General features: G+C 38.5%; 1 protein-coding gene across 17 annotated transcripts in view; it reads right to left on the bottom strand.

The window, feature by feature from the left end:
* foxp2 (forkhead box P2) overlaps nucleotides 1–21,753 on the bottom strand; it is a 739,530-nt gene that overhangs the window by 322,237 nt on the left and 395,540 nt on the right. For 14 of the 17 annotated variants that reach the window (XM_073059492.1, XM_073059478.1, XM_073059475.1 and 11 more), the window contains one exon: nucleotides 1,140–1,317. In XM_073059492.1, the coding sequence (XP_072915593.1) occupies nucleotides 1,140–1,307 (168 nt within the window). In that variant the 5' untranslated portion in view covers nucleotides 1,308–1,317. Of the gene's footprint in view, nucleotides 1–1,139; nucleotides 1,318–2,233; nucleotides 2,258–12,832; nucleotides 12,906–17,358; nucleotides 17,389–21,753 lie in introns of those variants that run through there. The other 3 variants (XM_073059485.1, XM_073059489.1, XM_073059491.1) reach the window with 3 other exon arrangements.

The following is a 21,753-nucleotide window of genomic DNA, read 5'->3' as shown; positions in this document are numbered from 1 at the left end:
TTATCTTTCACAGAACATGCCGGTGCCAATTTTAACACTTGGATGAAGACTGGGTGGTAAGAAACCAATAGTTTATTTTGTTTTGCTTGGTACTGCTTTCTGCAAATTCCAATTTCAATCTGCATAGTTCTACAGTGAAATGAAGAATTCACCCAAGATCAGGAGTGGGTGGGGTGGACAACCAAAAATTTATGGACATTTGTGTTTAATATGTCAAAGGGCCTTGGTGGATTTTAATTAGAAGCTTGAGTAGAGAGGTTGCAGTGGTTTCCTTTCAATCTAAAATAGATCGGAAGATCTCTTTCTTTTGTGGAACCAGGAGAAGCAGACTTGTTTCTTTAGGCCCATGATGATGCTCAAGTTCTATCCAGATTCCTCTCCATCCTTCCTGAAAAACTCTCCTCATGTTCTGCCTCTGCCACTTTTAGACAGCCCCATGCCATTGTTAGACAGCCCTACACCTGGCAAGGGCAATCTGCTTTATCCTCATTAGCAGTTGCTGGCTCGTTTCCTTGCCCAAAGGTATGAATGGCAGCATTTAATTGACAGCTGAGACTTCAAAGTTCTCTGGCCTGTAATTCAATCTAGTAAATGTATTTCAAAATCTCTCCTCCTCCCGCATCACCTCCCACGCCCACAATTCTCTGAAACCTACCCACCATTAAATTTGACTCTGTTCCTTAATTTAAAATAATTTTGCAAGGCAATATAGAAAGTGAATCTTATTTCCTTCAGAACAAACACTTTCAGTTTATGTTGCAAGGAAGTGAGAAATCAAATAATGTGGCCCTCTGGTGGAAAATAACATATTACAACTGAAATGCCCAAGAAAAAAACTGAAGATTAATATAAATAACAAAGCCGATAAGAATTACTTTATTTTAGATTAAGTGGGTAGATACCTATCAATGAAAATGCATTATCATAATAAAATGTCATGTTACCACAGTCAGCCAGAAGAATGTCTGAATACTGGAGTATAATGAATGTGAAAATTGTTTTCAGCATTATAGATTAAAATCATTGAAAGCACTCAAAATACATCTTATAATCCTATGGGGAACAAAGCTTTTCTGATCGTTAATAAGAAAAATGTGATGAAATATAAAATAAGAGGTCTTAGGGAAAACAAAACTTACCTGCTGTTGTTGCAGATGCAGCAGTTCTACTGTGCTTACTTCGGCACTGGTGTCACCACTTGATCTTCCATCTCTGCTGCCAGCATCTAATTGGCTGCTTAGAGTGCTCATTCCATTTTGATTCATTGAACTGTTGCTTATTGTCTCTGTCGCGGATTCTTGCATCATGACTTAATACCTAAAAGTGATTAAGAAGCATCAATTAACACTCTCATTACACTTTTACACTTCCATTATCAAGATGGTCCCATTCTGCCAATTACAGAGGCAGTCCCAGAACAGAAGGGAAAAAGCATGGTACAGTCTTCCAACAAATAAATGCCTTAAATAATTGCCTTGCTTTATTTTAAGTATTTATAAGCTAACCAATATTACGTGTTCAGTCAAAATACTTACATTATACTTTTCTGATCAGCAAAATACTTTAAATTGAGGGGAATTGCATGATAAAAATAGAAGCACATCAGTTGTTATGTTTTTAGTTTTTCAATCTAAAAACAAGTCAAACTGAAAGCACAAGTTCATATTCAGTGTTTCATGCAGTAATATCCAGCATTGACAATTGTATGTGACTATAACCTTATTTAAAATATTCAGTATCTTGATTCTGTCAGTATTTTACTGCATTCTTTATGAAAGACCTTTGTTTAATGATGCACAGCTAATCATACTAAATTAAAATTTTGTAAGGGAGTTACAAATCATATAGCATCAGCCTGTGATAAATAGAGCAATGGGATTCCTTTTTGGGTGACTAAATAAAAATTTGCCTCAGAGGCATTTAAAGAAAAAAGCCCTTGCAGAAAACATCACAGATACTGGCTGGTTTTAAATCTACTGGCTGATATTCATTTATTTTTGTGACATTTAAAACATTTAATACTGTCCTTCTTCGGAAGTAATTAAGCCCATGCATGAGCAGCAATCAAACTGTTCACTTGAAGATGACTTAAAACTCAATTTTAACATAGGCAAATAAATGAAAGATATAAAATTAATTTTCCAGGCATGTATTAGATATGAAAGCTGGAAATAAAATCTATCAAGAATATCACTAATGATTGTGCTAAAACAGCATAAATTATGCATATTACCTTCTCTTCTGTAATAAATGTTTTATCATTTTCACTGCATAACTGTACTGTACTTTAAGAACAGCAAAGAGATGTCCTGCTAAGATCTGTTGAAATCCTTATAATAAATAAATAGCTACAATGGTTTCAAAAGCATAACCACAAGATCTACACCTACATTCCAGTTATTCTTGAGGTATCAGTTTTTTCCTCCAAAAGGCCTTAAAACTTGAATGAATAGTACTCTGAAGAAAAAGGAAAATCTCTACCTCTATTTTGGAAAAAAAGCGCACTGCTGTCTAAAACACATACACAACCAAATCTTGCCTGCATTGCTCTGCTTCCTAGAGCAAATCCTGTCCACATGGAAAATGCACAAATGAGAAAGTGCACCACACATTTTGATTATTAAGTTAATAAAATCAGAAGCAAATAACATTACTTGCATTAAATTACATGAGCAATTCTGCCATACAACTGTAGATAAAATCCAGAGGTTGCATTAATAAATGGAAACTTAAAAAAATACACAGTATAAGTGGCATTAACACAAGCTTCATTTTCCATCACTTGCCAGGTGTAAAGGAGAATGTACAGGAAACAAAGAAAATAAATATGCCAATGGCTACACAGAAGCTGACAGCCTCTCCAGCTATAGTAAACAACTGCTGAAGCAGATGTGTTTATGAACAAACAGCCGAGGTTACACTTCTTATTGAACATTAACTAAAAAGATAATACCAATGGAAAATTTGACACATGATGTTGATGACTCTTCCAAGAATAAAGCAAGCAGATTTTGAAAGAACAGCATGAATGGTTATTCACATTCACTGCACATTGTATATGCAAAATACTTAAAACATTTAGAAAGGGAAAGAAGCTAGACTATTATTTTATTGTGTGTTGGCAAAATGACACAACTTTTTGTGAAAAAGCGAAGTAAAACTGATGAGCTGGATCACTGGAAAGAAAACAGTGAAATCAGTATTCTACATTACTAATTCCACTGCAAGGTGACACAGGGAACCCATACCGCCACCAAATGTACAATATTGAACCACAATCTATTTTGAGAACATTACTAATAATAATAACTCCTCAAATATGAAAATAGAGCAAAGTGACTCACATTACATATTTTAGTAATTAGCAACATCTCCATTCATTATCTAGAAGCATTTTTAAAGACATAAACTTGGAAGTAATGAGACAATTGTAAAGCTGTGTAATTGACTGAGAGAGAAGGAGTTCCCTTTAAACATAGCAGCAATTTGCACATATGATATAAACACTCATGGATTGAGCTCTTTGCTCTTCAAAGCACACTTTCTTAACTCCCTCACACTCTTGGAAATGGTTGACTAATGTTTTGCTATTATATGGCACATGTGGGACTCACAAGACTTAAAATAGCAGGGAACTCCTTCAACAAACATTCTTGCACAGTAAGTCAGATAATTTTGAACAATATTGCAAGATATTACTGCATGTACTGAAGGTTAGAACACTTCAGGACAGCTGGACTTGAAATGTATTTGTAAAACATACACTTTTTTTAATGTACAGTTGATTAAGCTGATTGCACACAGCACATGATGAGACTTTTGATCGTATCCTTACTTATGGGTGACCCCTGTTTGCACGTGGCACAAGGATTGTGCATGAGTAATGTCAATGCCATATATGGTATCTAATTGGCAGCCTTTTCACCATGAAGTTGATTCCCAGAGATGCAAACAACAACCTCTGCTTATCATACATACATTAAAGCAGCTGGTTCCTGGGTCACCTTAAAGTCGCAGTTCACAGTTTCTTTCCAGTGATCATTTCAGTTTTACTTCACATTTTCAAATATTGTCGCCTATTTTTTAGAACAGTTCAGCCCTGTGCCTGCTCTATTTGAAGGGATCATCATCTACTTGCCAGTATTTTACAGAGATTAGATGCGCTAAAGCTCATTGCACTTAAGGGGGTTGAAGTCTTGTGTGAGTATAGAGGTCAGAGCAGCCCTTTGCTGCAAATGAGAGGTATTTATGTAGTGAACAAGAGGAGAAGGCCCAAAGGTAAGGGCAGCATGCTGAAGGAAAACAGCCAGAAGGATTCAGTGGGAGTGAGGGTGGGGCACAGAAACAGAAAGCTAGAAACTACTGACTTCAATTGCGTCAGGAGAAATGGATGTGGAGACGAAGCTGTTGGTGACAGGATCCTGTCACTGTCCTCTGGCTTGTCTTCAGGCCAGTACCAAAAGCAGGCCTTCAGAACTTCGAGAACACTCTGAACAACAATGGCTGATTTAAGTTGTAGTTTACAGCCATGGACGCTGTCAGCTGACTGAGAAAGAAACACAAATCCTTATTCATCAACAGAAACCTGCCTGGATGTTCCAGGATTGCAGGTTTTCTGTAGGTTGACTTCCTTACTATGGCACTCTTTACTCTAGAAGTAAGCTGAAGCCCTTCTTGAATCACAGAATTTCATATTCCCCATTGCGAGACCAACAAAAAATCTTATTCAGTTCTGGGATCTAGAAAGATCACTTGACTCACTTATCCTCATGCTGACTGCACTGGACTCTGTCATGCTGTATATATCTCAGTTCCATTCCTGGCTCTCAGATGTGGAAGAGAACACAACAGCAACTCTAGTTGCAGAACCAACCAGAAATGTAGTGAAGAGTGTCACTGGGGCAATGAAATAAAACCTCAGAATCTGGACAGAGACTTGCAATACTTTGCAGGGAATCATTTGATTTCCATGATAACAGCACAGCTTCTGATTGCCACGGAGGAAGAAATGCAACAGGAGGAACAGGGACAGCAAAACTGATGCAGACTGATGCTTCTAGCTACAGTAGCTTGGGACCAATCCTGACTTCGGGTGCTAACTGGGGAGAGAGTGCATATCTTCTCCATGACGATGTGAGTATCCTCCTGACACTCTGGTTTCTTCCCATATCGCAAAGATGCAAATTGGCCACTGTAAAGTATCCCTGGTGGTCATATCTGGGAGGGAGGGATGTTTGAGGAGAATGTGGGGAGAGTAAAGTGAAGTTATTTCAGGATTAGCACAAAAGTCTTCATGACAGTTGGTCCGAAATCACTAAGCCAAAGGACCTATTTCAGCATTCTTGTCTCTATGACTACGAAGGTGGTGTGTTCCACAGGAAAACTCAGAGAGATAATGATACATTTTAGGTTAAGGGAATCAAAGAACTAAGTTAGTGGCAGTGGTATAACAATGGAGAGGGACTGAGCGGGCTGAATGTCTACTGCTCTACTTTCTCATTCTTCTAAGTCCTCTTCAACGATGTAATCCAGAAACCTAATATCAGCCTTCTGTAACAGCAAGCACTTGAACATCAGTTATCACAACATGGTACTTTGATGAGCTAGCCACCAGTTGAAAAGAAGATCCTCCAGACTCACCCAAAGCTACATGTAAGGTTGGAGCAGAACGTATCTATGCTCCAACAGATCTCAAGCATAGAGTCAGACAATGTCCCAAAGAACTCAATTTATATGCTCGATGGCATCCCTAAGCTGTCTCACTGAAAGCTCAACCAGACTCTTTGGGATAGAGAGAATGTACAATCTCACTCTTTGTGGAGCTGTCACTGCACTACTATTCCCGATTCCAGCTGACTTACCACAGGTGATTCCTTATATGGTGAGTCCACCTCTAAACTTTCCTCCCTTATTGGTAGGATATAAATAGTATATGTGGTGTCACCTACTCCTTCCACCATGTGCATGGTGAATCCCACTTCTCATCCTCTGCTGCAAGCTATCTTTCCAGTAGGCCATCTCTTGCACTACCATGAGCTTGTCTCTGATTTTTTCCCTCCCTCCCTCTCCCTCTCTCCCTTTGCTGTGTTGTATAATTAATTCTCTTTGTGTTGTCCATACCTAAATGTTTGGGATGCTGCTGCAAGCAGGATTTTTCATTGTACCTGTACCTCACCATACTTGTGCATGTGACAATAAACTGGACTACTTGTATGTGATCAATAGTGCATGTATTGCTGTTTTCACAGAGCTCGGCAGGGCATAAGTAATCATTCAATTTCTTGAGGTATGGGACCAAGTTCTCTTTGAAGTAGTCCCATCATTGATATTAGTGGTCACTTCCTCACAATGCACATCTACCCTTGGCAGCTTCCTGGATCACAGGCCTGTGCACACTTCTTTCAGGTGTCTTAGTCTTCCAGTCAGATTGCTGGTTACGTCTGTGTAATAAGAAGCCGTACTTCTTGCTACTGTCAGAGTTCCTAGCAATGACTTCCAGAATGATAGTTGCACAGAGCATTGACCCACCACACCAATGCTGATCTTTTTGCTTATCTTCACTAATCCACTAAAGGTCTCTATAGTAGTCAATGGCAATCAGCTTCATCAGGTTCTTGAAATTACTCTGGCTTACGTGAGCTGATGAGAAAATATCAGGAGTTATGCTCCCAAAGTGGACAAGTGCCTTTGCAAAGAGCTTCCAAAAAACTCACACACAAACAAAAGCAGGATAAACCGGTATTGAATGCTCTTTGCAGCTCCTTTTTTAGCAGGGGTTCTTATGAAATTCTGAACTTCTAGTTCAGTATTCTGCTCAACTTGTATTTTAGAAATCTAGAACTGAAGCTTTTTAATTTTAATCATTTCCTTTGGACGTCAATGCCATGATTTCACTTTTCCATTGTGATAAACCATCCTCACAGATTTGCATTATCTTCACACTCTATCTGTAACTTCAGGTTGTACTGTTTCTTGTATCAACTGTTAATTTTAACATTTTAAACTATTTGTACTTTTCATCAAACTTAAAGAAGTGACATGCAATAGTTGTTCTGAGTGGATTTCCACAATTAAATCATTTCAACATAAAAGGTCAGGATGTGAACTCAGCTCTCCCTTTATAACCACAATAAATGATCGTTAGTATTTTCAGCATTTCATTTAAGGCTGTGGTGGTAGATTTCCAAAGCAAATCCATACCATTGGACTTAAAGGTATCGTGCTGGATAATGGTTCTGAGAAACAGACTCCAAGTCTTTGGGTCTGGTCCTGCAGGCTCCCAAGAAGTCTCATAGTATGTTACCAAATCTTTTATAGGTCTACTGGAGCTTCGACATGCTTCCACGTAGGACTGAAGAGACAGGTGTACACAAGGCAACACATACAAGATGCTTGAATTCAGCAGGGCAGGCAACGTCTACGGAAAAGCGTAAACAGTCAATGTTTCAGGTCGAGACCCTTCTTCAGGACTGATGAATGGTCTTGGCCCGAAACAACGAGGGTTTAACTCTTTTCCATTCACGCCACCCTGCCTGCTAAGTTTCTCCAGCATCTTGTGGACGTTGCTTTGGATTTCTAGCATTTGCAGATTTACTCATGTTTTTGAGGCATACACAATATGTGTTTTGACATCAGTTCAAATGAATTTTGTGGAACTGGTGTCTAAATACATGTTTGCCTACACTTTGAAGCATGCTGAAGCCCCAGGGGACCTGTAAACAATTTGGTAACCATTGCAAAGCCTGCAGTAGTCATCCTGATAAAATCTGATAATGTGAAAACAAACATAGAAAATAATGTAGTATGCTTTTATTTGATACTATTCAAAAGAATTTCTAGGTCATGGTCTTATTACTAACAGCTATCATTGGTAATAATGGGTGTATCAAGATATTGAAATTTAGGACTAATAGTATGCTGTATTCAGTATTTTACTGAAATACCCATGATGTGTAATATGCCACAGGGTGTCGGAGTTTGGAGTTCAATTCTGACATCACCTGTAAGGAGTCTGTCGAATGTGTGTGTGTTTTCTCTGGGTGCTCCCACAGTCTAAAGACATACTGGTTAATAGGTTAATTGGTCATAGTAAATTGTTCCATGATTAGGCTGGAGTTAAATCGAGGGTTCCTGGGTGGTGCAGCTCAAAGGGCCAGAAGGGCTATTTCACACCGTATCTCAATAAGTGAATAAATAAATAAATAAATAAATAAAATTTCATCAGCTTTTAAAAAAAAAGGACATTCCCATTCGAAAAGAAGCACATGGCATAATATATTTATTAAGGACACCTGTTCTGCCAAATAGATGACTAATAGCAATGTAAAGATAGTGCTATATAGTTCTCTCGATGCTACATTTTATTATAATTCCACTTTTAAGGGAAAACTTGGACTATATCCTCCAGGTTAACCCAACAGCTGCAAAGTGCAAACAAAAGCGGCTAACTGAAGCCTGTAAGTGTAAAGTATAGAAGGAAAACAGAAGAAACGACAGGGCATTAGGATTAGTTATGAATTGTTCCAGAAAAGAGCCAGTGCGAATATGAGGGGCTAAATATACCTCCTGAGCTACAGATTTCTAGGGCTTCTGTTATTCTAACATTACTATCCCACAGTCAGGTGCAGACGGATCCACAGCAAAGACTGCCGTTACTTTCTACAACATTGCATACATGCGCTTTAATACGGAGAAATGAGATAAATTTTGCTCCTTACTTCCTGACAGCTAATATGGTAAAACAAATCACCTATCATTTATAGAATCTGCACAGGTTTCTAGCAGTTGAATTGAGGTTACCAACCAAGAGATGAAGTTCTACGCTATTCCACACTTCAAATCACGTAAATAATATAAAAATACCTGGGACCAAAATCTGCTACCGATGATGAGCTGTGCTGTTGTAGAGTAAGTTCCTACCAACTATGAGGGAGCAGGATTCTCTTGGATATAATGCTGTCATATGAAGGAGGTCAGAGTAAGCTCTATTGATTAAAACATTCAACAAAATGCTGGAGGAACTCAGCAGGCCAGGCAGCATCCATGTAAGAGAGTACAGTCAACGTTTTGGGCTAAGACCCTTTACCAGCATGCTGCCACCCTTCAGCCTCACAGCTTTGCCCTCCAAGGAGAATCAGGGTTACTGTCCTAGGTGCAACCTGCCACAGTCTCAGCAAAGCAGCAAGTTTATGCAATCTACAGAGAGTTACACCACATAGCACAGTCGCAAATACCAACCCAATGCATCCAGCAGGACTGGACTTCCAGGTGTACATGTGGCAGTCAATAAAAGAAGTCCGTCATAAAACTGCTGACATTCCTCTGCAAATTCCACCTTATCTTTCAACTCAATAAAAATTTAAAAATAACAATGTCACACAGGACGCTTTCTATGCACATATACTGTACATTCCGTTGTCACTGGTGCTTTCGGGGGTGGGGTTGTGAGAGGAGCGTAAAAAAGGCAAACGATTCACTGTCATCCATATCCCACCACTACCTCAAACCAATTTCACCCATTTGATCTCAAAACATCAGTTTTTTAAAGAACCGGTTTTAGGCATAATTTCTGGCCATTTCCCCCTTAACAATTAGCAGCTACAAATTTGCACTATTAATCTTAACATATAAATCCTTCCCTGATTAACTTTACCACCAAATACATCCCACCATATATAAAACTCATTGCAACTTCCTTCTTTACTCAGAGTGAGCTGAATGCAGTAAGTAAAGAACTTCCCCTTTGCTTTAAGTATAATTGCTTAACATATCTTTTTGAAATGGTAAACTGAGAAAAAGGTTAATGTTAATTTAATTTCAAAAACTGAAGGTAGCAAAATAGGAATTCCTTTAAAAATTACAACTAAATTATTGCTGTCTTGGTTAACAGAAAAAGTTTAGCTTCCCTGCTGCATTTCAGTTCAAATTGATAGATTAGATTGATTTTGCTTATATTTATTTCCACTATTGCCAACAGTGCAATGGCAAATCTATCAATGACTATTTAAATTGTTTAGCGCATGTACATGTGCACAAAACAGGGATAACTATCCTTTTAGTGTTTCCCATTAATCATTAGACATGTATCTATTGTCTTCCTGAAAATCTCTCTATAGTGAAAAGCAGTTTGTCATTTTCTGTGTCATCTTCATCACCGAATGTGGAAATGATTTGACATAATTTGATAACAAATGTCACCAGGCCAGCACTTGTACACAAAAAGGTTAATTGATACCTATTTTTGAGAAGCTAATCCCTTTTTAACATTTAAATGATTTACTTCATATCATTTTTATTTTAATGCATCGTTTAGCATTATCTTTCGGATGTTTTGCTGATATTTCCATGAATTTTCCTCTCAATATGTTTTTGAAAGTTACTGCTTTGGGGGAGTTTAATAGCATTTTTTCCCACAATTATAGTAAAGGAATTCCTTTAAAATTATAAATAAATTATTGCTCTCTTTCACAGACACATTCATTAAGTGAAACACTTTTGTTTCCCTGTTTGGTTTCAGTTTAGTGTTAAAAGTTAAGGACATGTTTTTTTTTCCAGTGTTTAAAATTCTGACATGGTGTGCAGAAACTTCGGTTAACAGTTGATTAACACAATGCATCCTAAAAACTTATGAGTAAAATAAATCAAGCTTGATTCCCATTAGCTTGAGTAAAGGATGATACTTCCTTGACTTTAAGTGTTGTATGCAGGTCAGTATTACTATAGATCTATTGCCTAGAGAATTGTGCTCGACTTGCAATACTATAGTGCCTGCGTGCCACATCTTCGTCTGAAATTTAGCTTCCGTGATGTTTGGTGCTATCTACTGAATTTCTTGACATTTATTTCCACCGCAGCTCCTCAAGTTAAAACCTAAACTTACAGTTGCATTTGGTGATTATATGACAGCATCTCCTCACAGATAACAATTGCAATTTTTGTGTTTGGGCAGTCTTCATCAGTGTAATTAATCTGAGAGCTTTCAGACCATCTACCAAAGTGACAGGAGGACTATATGCACAAGATTGAATTTTCCCCTTCCTAAACAACTTGAATTCGAAGGTTACTTAGTGTTACAATATTTACTTGCAAGATTGTGTTGTTACCAAGGGTATAATGGATGATGGCAATGCAAGTTTATGCAAGAATGAGTGAAGCATGAGGCGTTAGCCATGTGTTTGACATTTTTCAAATTGCTATAATCCAGCATTAAAGACACCCAGCAATTTATGCCATTTCTTGCAGCTACAATTTTGAATAAAACATGCCTCACTATTATTATGTGTATAAATTGTACTCTCTCTTGTACTCATGAAACTTCCTTTTTTTGCATATAATGCTTGCAAGCAAGCTTTCTTTTACCTACGTGCAGTGGATTCCAGTTAATTGGGCCATCAGTTTATGGGGCAGCCACTCATTTGGGACAAGACTTTAGGAACAAAACCTAATCAAGAAAATAGCCAGAATTCCCTTCATTTATTTGGGACACTATGCCACTTAATTAGGGCAGAAGACCGTTGCCAAGCAGTTTCTAACTAGCATCAGACACTAGTTAGTCACAACACTGTGCTTAGAGTGAAAAGTTTTTAAATAGCATCAGTTGCATGCACTTGTATTCAAAAAACAGGAATTTTTGTCACTGATGGTTGTCAAGAAATAAGAAGTAAGACAACTCAGAACTGTTCTGCTCACTCAGGCTTTTAGGCTTGGAGATGCCAGAAACAGCTGGAAGTGAAAATTAAATGATATGTTTACTTCAACTAGTTTGGAACCATGAAGAATTTGAAGGTATTGACAATCATCTGGAATATTACAATGAAAATGAAGATTTGGAGGATGCAATCATTGTTAGCATTGTATGAAGGCAGTCCATTATCTACACGAGGTGTCTGCACTGATTGTGTTCATTTATAGTCAATCAAAAGAATGCAGCGGCGAACAGGTACACTGGATGAATTCTTCTATTGGCAACAAGTAGGAACTAATACACAGTTTTACAGTACTCTAGAAGTATTAACACTATTCTAATTTGTTCTGTATTTCATTTAAATACATAATTTCTTACTTAGTTAACAAATTATGTATTTGTCCAAATTAAAAATCCACTATATTTTATTTAAAATTACTGTTTACTGACATTTTGAAACCATATATGCTTCTCCAAGAACTGCTAATATGAGATAAGTTTGTTATGTGTTTTTTTAGACTTGCAGCCAATAAAATGGAAGCAGCATTGATCTGGTCAACAAACTGTTACGGTCTGTTTATAGAACATAGCAAAATATTTGTTGAGTGCTGAAGTATATTAGCTTTGCTAGTCTAATGTAGCTGTGTATCATTGCGTGCATTGTTTGAATTATTATTCTTTGTTCCTCTTAAACACTAGTTTTTTTTTAACCTTGCCTTTATTTAATTGCTGGTTAGAGAAAACAGTTCAAAGAACCATAACAAAAGTATCATAACAGATCTAAGTTTTCTGATATGGATTTCAGCTTCCCTTCCACAAGCTGTGAAAGTCATTGTTAAAGAATTGCACTACTTCACATTTAAATAAAACTTAAACATGAAGGGAAAAAATCAGTATGATTGCGAAAATAAAATTGTCAGTGACTGATAATGTAAGCTTGAAGTCACCTCATAAAAATCTTTCCTCACATTCATCAGAAAAGCCAACTTCTATAACTAATTCACCCCTCTTATGTACTATAAAGTTGTGTACTTAATGTAAATAGAACATAGTGGCCAAGAAAAATGTATTTTCTGGAGAGAACCATAATTACAACCATTTTTAGATCTAATTGGACTAGCCCAGAAATTCTACTTGATACACACTCACATGTCAATTGCTGTGCGCCCGACATTTCTGCCAAACGTGTATCAAAGTAGGTTGACTCCTCCCATTTCAATTCTCTGTCTGCAGCATGTCTCAGGGAATTCTCACATATATTAGCATGGCAGAGAGCCATTCCTCACAGCTCCAGTGAACCAATTCAATCCGAATCTCCAGTACTGCCCGTGTGGAGTTGGCATGCTCTTCTCGCAATCACATGAGTTTCCTTCAGTTGGTCTGGTTTCATTCCGCATCTCGAACTCAATCAATTAATGGATGCTTGAAGGTGGTGCAAACTCAGTGGGCTGTAGGACTTGTTCCCAAGTGGTACCTCTCCGTAATACCATGACCAACGTGAAAAGCACACATTATTGGGAACTCTGAATAACAACAGACTCTATTAACCCAGTTTCAAAGTGGAACACAACTCAGATAAACCCATTACTTAATTCCTCTACTCTGAGACAATTTCATGTCATCAACAGCCACCCCTCCTTCCCCCGATCACCCTGACCCCTGGCTGATGCAAGTGCTGAATTCTCCAACACCAACTTCCTTCAAATTCTCCCTTAAGGTGATGATCTCCAGTCAGCCAGTACCGTGCCTCTTCCTCCAGAGCACTCAAATCTCAATCAGCCACTACAATTCTAATCAGGCTCCTGACCCATTAATTTTTTCTTGCTCCGGGCACTGCCTGGCCCTATTTCTGAATGTTGCAAGCATGCAATTGCAATTCATTGATGGCTGAGACCTTGATTTTCAGTTGCTTTTTTTTTTGATCAGTCTTGTTTTCCCACTCTCCAACTCAGAATGTTAATATTGTGGGTATCTTGTAATGCTGTTGAATGTCAAGGATAGGTGGCAGCAGCCATTAGTGTCTGTTAATGAAGCTACCTTATGAAAATCTGTATTTGCATTCATCATAAAAGCCAGAAAAGATTGGTGGCAGCAGTATTATAAATGACAATAACTTACAGTATATCTACATAATTTCTTTCACACAGTGAAGTAACAAATTAACTTTGAACAGAATATGGCAACATAAGAACATATTAAAATAGGAATAGGTTTCAGGAACATTTTATAAGAGGAAGACATTGATGCAGATGAGAGATTCAGAGAATGAATTACACAGTGCAGAAATTTGGCAACTGAAAACATGGTCACAAGTAACGGATTAACTCTGGGATGAACAAGAAGCTGACATTGGAGAAGCACATGTATTTCAGATGGTTATAAGATCTGAAGCTTATTACACAACGGCTGGAGAGGATATGGAGAAATTTAAAAGCAAGGACTAAAAAAAAATCAAGGTGGTGCTTCACCAAGCACCACAGAAAGCCAATGGGCACTGTGGTCTTTGGCAGAAGGAACATGGATTAAGAATTTGAACATGAGAATTTTGAACTTCAAGCAAATGGATGGCAGACTGAGGAAGGCTGGTCAGGATTGCATTGGGATCATCAAGCTTAGACATAATGTAGGTATGCTTACAGACTTCAGAAGCAGATAATCTGAGGCAGAGTTAGAGTGGACTGTTATTACTGAGTCTGTGGGAAACAACCTTTTACAGTGCTAAGCCAGCATGTTTACAGGCTTAGCTGAGGCATACTTAACTATACACTTCCTTTCTTTTGGTGACTAATATGCACAATTTTTTAAAATTAATACAGTTATCTGCATCTGTTTCATTTCAGATTATTTGTGTCAATACAGATGAAGATAAAATTTTAATAATTAGGGCTCTAGCATATAGTTGTTAGATTTTAACTGTGATATCATTGCTAGCTAAAAAAAAATCACAACAGATGGTAAAAGAGAATAATGTTTTTAAATTTTGATGCAGGATGACAGCTTCCATTAGTCTAAAAGTATCAATCAGGATGACAACTCTTGATCCCCTGACCAAGAGAGGAATATTCAATAAGAATGGGCAGCATGATTATTCAGCCTGGTGCTCCACCAGGCTGAGTCCTCAGCCCTCACTATAGAATCACAAATGGATGGTCAGATTATGATCAAACTCCATCTACAAATTCACAGATGATACCACCATAGTGGGTTTTCTTAAGCCCATCACCCCTACTGGGGCACAGGCTGCCAACAGCAGCTCACCAGAATCCCCTGTACTGGGCCAGTCTTCCAGTCTTTCAAGGTGTAGCCCATCATAGATCCTTCCTCTCCAGGAATGAGGTCTTTGGAGGTTCTGTTGACATTTCTGTAGCACTGAGTTTCTAATGGGATGGGATTGCTAGCCCCATGCTCAACTGTCCTCTTTTTTTTCTGCCGGGCTTGGGACCATTCATGGTGGAGTTACCATTCTGCGTTTGTGTCTCAAACAACGATGAGTTGGAATAGAGGAAGAAGACAGAGAGCTCAGTGACAAGATATCATGACAATAACTTTCCCTCAATGTCAGCAAAACAACTAAGCTGACCATTGATTTCAGGAAAGGTGTTCGTGCACATGCTCCTGTCTACACTAACAGTGCTAGGTCAAGAAGGTTGAGTGTTTCAGTTCCTTAGGAGTAAACATCACCATGCCTGTCCTGGTCTAACTACATGGATGTCATGACCAAGAAAGCACATCAAATCCTTTACTTTCTCAGGAGACTAAAGGAATTTGGCATGCCCCCATCCACTCCGACCAACTTTTATTGATGCACCACAGAAAGCATCCTATCTGAACGCATCAAGGCATGGTATGCCAACTGCTCTACAATGACTGCAATAACACAGCTCTGCATATCACAGAAACCAGTGTCCCCACCATGGACTGTCTTTACCTCTCACTGCCTCAGTAAAGCCGACACATAACGAAAGACCCCACCCGTCCCAGATGTTATCTCTTCTTACCTCTCCCGTTGAGCAGAAGATACAAAAGCTTGAAAGCATGTACCACTGGGTTGAAAGACAGCTTCTATCCCATTGCTATAAAGCTATTCAATAGCTTTTTTCAGAAACAAGACAAAATCTGCAGATGCTGGAAGTCCAAGCAGTGCAGTCAAAATGCTGGGAGAACTCAGCATCTAGAGGTAGCATCTAGGAAAAGAGTACAGTCGACGTTTCGAGTCCTGCTGAAGGGTTTTGGCCCAAAACATTGACTGTACTCTTTTCCTAGATGCTGCCTGGCCAGCTGAATTCCTCCAGAATTTTGTGTGAGCTGCAATAGTTTTTGTTTTGTCTAACAAGATGGACTCTTGACCACACAGTCTACCTTGTTATGATCATGCACCTTATTGTCTACCCCCACTGCACATACTCTGTAGCTCCACGAAGTATTGCATTGATCCTATGGATGGCAGAATGAGTATGTCCAATCCCAGATTTATTTTTCTTCAAATGTTCTTAGGATATATATTTCCACAAGATTTAAAATTCATGTACTCGTGTCTCAGATCTTTGATAACGGTTGTGAGCGGTACAGAAAAGCCACTCATCTCCTATATTCCCCTTTGATTATATTCCCTTGATCAATTTAGATGCATAAGTCTCCATTATTGCAAAGAACTATGCATCAAATGTCACAGTGACTCGTGATGTAACCCTGATCAACCAAATACACTTGATTAAGTGACTGTCATGAGATTTCTACCAGGTCCGTATATTCTGCCTGGTCCAAACAGCTTCCTCCTTAAAATCCTCCATACCTTGAATGGTTGGTTCTACTTCAGGAGAGTCACCTGTCAAATAGTTCTGCAAAAGTCTCTCTGGCTTTTCATGCATTCTACGACAACTTGCTCTGATCTTATTCAGACCAGTGAAATCTTCTTTCATTGCCATATGCTATGAGTGCTAGTGTTGTAATCTTAAAAACAATCAGGGCCACAAATTCCTGGACTATTTTTTAATTCTACCAACAAGCTTCTGCCCCAGTATTGAATGGCACTGTTCATGTCAATGGTCACTTATCAATCCTTCTTCTTCTGAACCTGTCAGCAGATTTGCCTGAGTGCAACTGTGCATCTTCTGGTAGATAGCCACATCGATACTGCAGCATTTCATATGGGTGAAACAGGAATGCATAGGTTTCCAAGTTAATCTATCTAGTAGACAGAGATGTTTTTGCACCAGCTAGACTTATTGATTCTACACATTACATTTGGTCCCTCTTAGTTCCTAATTTTCTTCCCTATGTGTTCTCTCCAGGCAACATTATCAAAGAACCAGTCAGGCATTCTATCATCTCTCTTCAATTCTTCTCTATTGCTATATTGCCTGTTTACCCAACACTTAGGAAATACTGGAAAGCCGAGCACCATAATCTTCTATCCTGTTACATACTTTGCTCTCCAGTCACTGAAAATATGCTTCTTCCTGGTATCTAAAATGAAAATGAATGACCATAACCTAGGTGTCATTTCTGATCTCTGAATCACAAGAAGACAAACAGATAATATATTCATGTTAACATTATATGTGCCTCTGTAATTCTGTAATTTTCTTTGTCCTTTTCACAGGGTTTCCCTCTGAACCCTCATCTGTCATTATTGTTTGACTATTCTGACGCACTGCCTGCTTTATGCTACCTACCACAAAGTTGAGGTGATCCATAGGCGTCCGTGGAGTCAGAGATGACAGGGGGAAAATAATAGTTTTGTGGCTGAAAGGGAGAAGGAAAGCTTCAGATTGATTGGTTAGGCAAATAAATGGCAAGTGGATTTAATACAGAGAAAGATGAGCTGACAAATTTGTGGATGCACAAAAGGTAGGGTGTGGCATAATAAATAAAGGATATTGAATGGTGTAGAAAAGCAAAGGGATCTTGGAATATACTGTATGTGTACAAATCCTTACACAGAGGACAGGCCAACAGCCAAGCTTTTAAAAAGCTAAAAATGCTTGAAAATAAGAACAGCCTTAGTGGAGGGAACAGAAAAGACATACAGTATTCTTTAGCGAAGGGGTCAAAAACCGAACTGCTAGATTTAAAGTAATTAGTGGAAAAACTGCAGGGGAAAATAAGGATTTTTGTTATATACTTCACCTGGAAAATGATAGAGGTCTTGGACTCAGTGTCTGATAGCTGGGCAGATGCAGAATCTTCCTGTACTTTATGCAGAGTTTATACATGTACAAAATAATAATGGGTATAGATAGGGTAGACGCAATAGGATAAATCCACTAAGCTTGGGAAGACGAAAATGACAGGTCATGGGTTACGGGTGACAGGTGAAATGTTTAAGGAGAGTGTGGAATGAGCTGCCAGTGGTGGATGCAGATTCGACTTCAATATTTAAGAGAAATTTGGTATATGGGTGAGAGGTGTATGGAGGGCTATGGTCCGGGTGCAGGTCAAAGGGAATAGGCAGATTAATAGTTCTGCATGGACTAGATGGGCTGGAAGGCCTGTTTCTGCCTTGTAGTGTCCTATAACTTTATGACTCTACTTGGGATAAAGAGCTGCTAACTGCAGAGCCACAGATCTGTGTTAAAAGATAGGATCAGGCTATGTAGCACCTTTTACAACATCAAGTCACAAGAGGCTAAATGGTCTCCTGTGTCATTAATCTTCTGTGATTGTGTTCTATGAACTCTGCAGACCTCGTCTGAGAACTGTGTTATCACACGTGACTATACCAGTTATATTCCAATTCGCCACAGCTGGACACACAATCACAATGAGATACCGATGTCACACCAGGCTCTCTATGCTTGCAGTCACTATGCCTGTCTTGAAGCCTTAGGCTACCAGTCAACAGCCACATACCATACAGACACAATGGCAAACAGGAAATTCCAGAAGAGCAATTTGTTAGGTTATTACATCACCTGAGTACGACAGTGCACCTTGCAGTAGGTTGCCAAACTACACTATATGCAGCTGAAAAGGAGAAGCAAAGCAACAGAATATGGGCTGATCACCGCATCACCCACCGAACGCGAAGCAATTCATCTCCAATCTACTTCTCAGTAAATCCTGCAAAGTATTCAGCACTCAGGCAATTCACTTATGATCTTATATTTTCTAAGGTTGGTTATGAAAGCTTCAAGTGTATTTTATACTGATAGGAAGAGAAGTCTATAATTGCTCCATCTGTGGGTGTACCGGGATTTATATTGTCCAAAATAAATATAATGAAGTGACATTCTAAGGGATAATACAATCAATAGGATAACAAATATTCTAAAAGTCTTTATCACTTTCAATGGCATAAAGACTTTTTGACAAGGCCAAGTGGCGCAGGAATGTCACTCCAGGCAAGTAACAAAGCAAGAACCAAGGCATCATTCACACAGCTCAGTATTGGAACTTGCCTGCACATATTCTGCCCATTGAATGTTTTAAATTTATGATGACCTTCTAAAAATTCTTAATAATCTATTCTGTTTTTCTTTACAAATATGGAAATTATTGCCTGATATTGGAATCAACTGCATACTGGTTGTGCACTTGATAATGTCTTAGCATCAGTTCAAGTACTAATTAACTACCATTCTAATTTTCCTTTTTTCCCTGGTGTTGCATGGAGTTCCCTTCTGTTACTGATTTACTATACTTGACTTTTTTCTTCATCTAGTTCAGGGGTTCCAACCCGGGGTCTACGGACCCCTCGCTTAATTGTAGGGTCCAAGGCATAAAAAAGGTTGGGAAACCCTGATCTAGTTTAATACTTTCTTATGAACATGAGAATACATTTTCTTTGTTTGACTCTTTCATTATATGCTTTGCCATCCTGAGGTGCCAGCAAGTAATCCAACTCTGAACTTCTCAGCATTGTGGTGGGTGCTCAATAAGCAAACTTACCAACTTTTTCTCCCAATAGTTTATGAATGAGATTTTAATGAGGGCTTTGCATTAAAAGTAACAGTATAAAATGTCAACTGATAAACTATCACTTGTACAAGCTGATTTTAAAAAATTGTCACTGAGATTGGAGTAGAATAGTGACCCCAAAGCCTCAACTAACAGATCTAAATTCAAAGCTGACGATGGCAGCTGTAGAAATGGATTTCAATTCATAATTTGGAATTATAAAAACACAACTAGCCAATAATAAGAATGCTCACAAAACTAGTCGACTGGCTTAACAGCTCTTTAGGATCACATATGCCCTTAAGAAGAGGAAATCTGACAATCTATCTAGTCACAGAAAGCAGAATGGAGTCTCACAGATCAACTGCGCTAGGTACTAAAATTATGATTCAACAATAGCAGTAAATTGCACATAAAATACTTTGGAGTTAGGCAATAGTTGAACACCAAAGATCATGTTGCTGGCCCTACTGCCAAAATATTGTTACTCATTTTTTAAAGGCATTTGTTAAGACACCATATAAAAGGTCATTACATAATATAAGGCCTCATGGAGTTGCTTGCAACAAAACCAGCAAGTATAGAGGACTAGTTAAAGGACGGAAAGCAATAATTTCATATACACTCAGTCTCCACTTTATTAGGTACACCTACTCATTAATGCAATTATCTAACCAGTCAATCATGTGGCAGCAATTCAATGCATAAAAGCATACAGATATGGTCAAGAGGTTCAGTTGCTATTCAGATCAAACATCAGAATGTGGAAGAAACATAATCTAAGTGACTTTGTTGGTGCCAGACAGGGTGGTTTGAGTATCTCAGAAACTGCTACTCTCCTGAGATTTTCGTGCACAACTGTTTCTAGAGGTTACAGAGAATGTGTGAAAAACAAAAAAAAAAATCCAGAGAGCAGCAGTTCTGAGAGCAAAAATATCTTGTTAATGTGAGAGGTCAGAAGAAAATGGCCAGACTGCATCAAACTGAGAGGAAGGCAACATAAACTCAAATGAGCATGTGTTACAACAGTGGACTGCAGAAGAGTATCTCTGAATACACAGCAGGTCAAACATTAAAGTGGATGGGCTACTGCAGCAGAAGACCACACTGATTCCACTCCTGTACCTAATAAAGTTGCTACTGTGTTTATTTCTTGGGGTGGCATGGTGGCGGGCTGATGGAGCTACTACCTCACAGTTCCAGTGGCCAAGGTTAAATCGTGGGCCCCCGGTGTTGTGTGTATGGAGTTGCAGCTGCTCTGTGTGTGTTTACTCTGGGTGATCCAATTTCCTGCCACATCCCAAATGTATGGGTAGCAGATCCTGTAAATCACCCCTAGTGTATAAGTATGTGGCAAAATCTGTGTGCATGTGATGGGGGGGTGGCAATAGAAAGGAGACTTTGATGACAATAAAGTGCAATTAGTATAGGATTAGTGTAAATGGCAGTTTGACAGGGATATTTAGTGGACTGAAAGGCCTGTTTTTTGCTGAACCATTCTATTATTCTATCATTTTTTAAGAACCATGCTTCAGTCTTGTTGCTGAATCTCCACGCACTCTTACTTCGTAGTGGAGTTTCTTGGGCTCCTGAGCAAAGATGATCTCTCACTATCTGTTCAAAATGTGTTCCAACTTGAAGCCATCAGATGATGCTTTTTGAGCTCCTAACTTTATGCTGTACCTAGCTTGCAAAATAAGCTTTCATTTTGTAGCAATTAAGTCAGAAATATTTACAGTGAATATATAGATCACCAAGCAGGAAAATCCAGAGGTTACAACCCCAACATTCAGCTCTTCCACAGGCTGCACCTATACAATTTCACTGGGCTTAACACTGAAAACCAGACCAGGCCTTGAATTTTTCTGGGTCATTTGTAAGAGATAGCACAAAACTTGGGCTAGTAATTTCAGATTTACGTCAACTGCTGAGTGCAGTGATACCATAATTATTGCTTATAATCTCTCCAGCACTGAAAGTTTAATATCATATGGTTGAGTCTTACTCTTTTAGAATTTAATAAGATTTGGAGATCTTTCTAAACAATTAATATTAATTTTCTGTCTCTATCATCCCTGCCTTGATCTATCTTGCTCTCCGTATCTTTATATTTCATTCTCTGCATGATTTAAATCTGTTTTAGATTCTGCCCTTTTCCCTGGAGTATTCCG

Source organism: Hemitrygon akajei, chromosome 10 (genome assembly GCF_048418815.1).
Source record: "Hemitrygon akajei chromosome 10, sHemAka1.3, whole genome shotgun sequence".
Taxonomy (NCBI): Eukaryota; Metazoa; Chordata; class Chondrichthyes; order Myliobatiformes; family Dasyatidae; genus Hemitrygon; species Hemitrygon akajei.
This window is presented reverse-complemented; position numbering and strand designations above follow the sequence as displayed.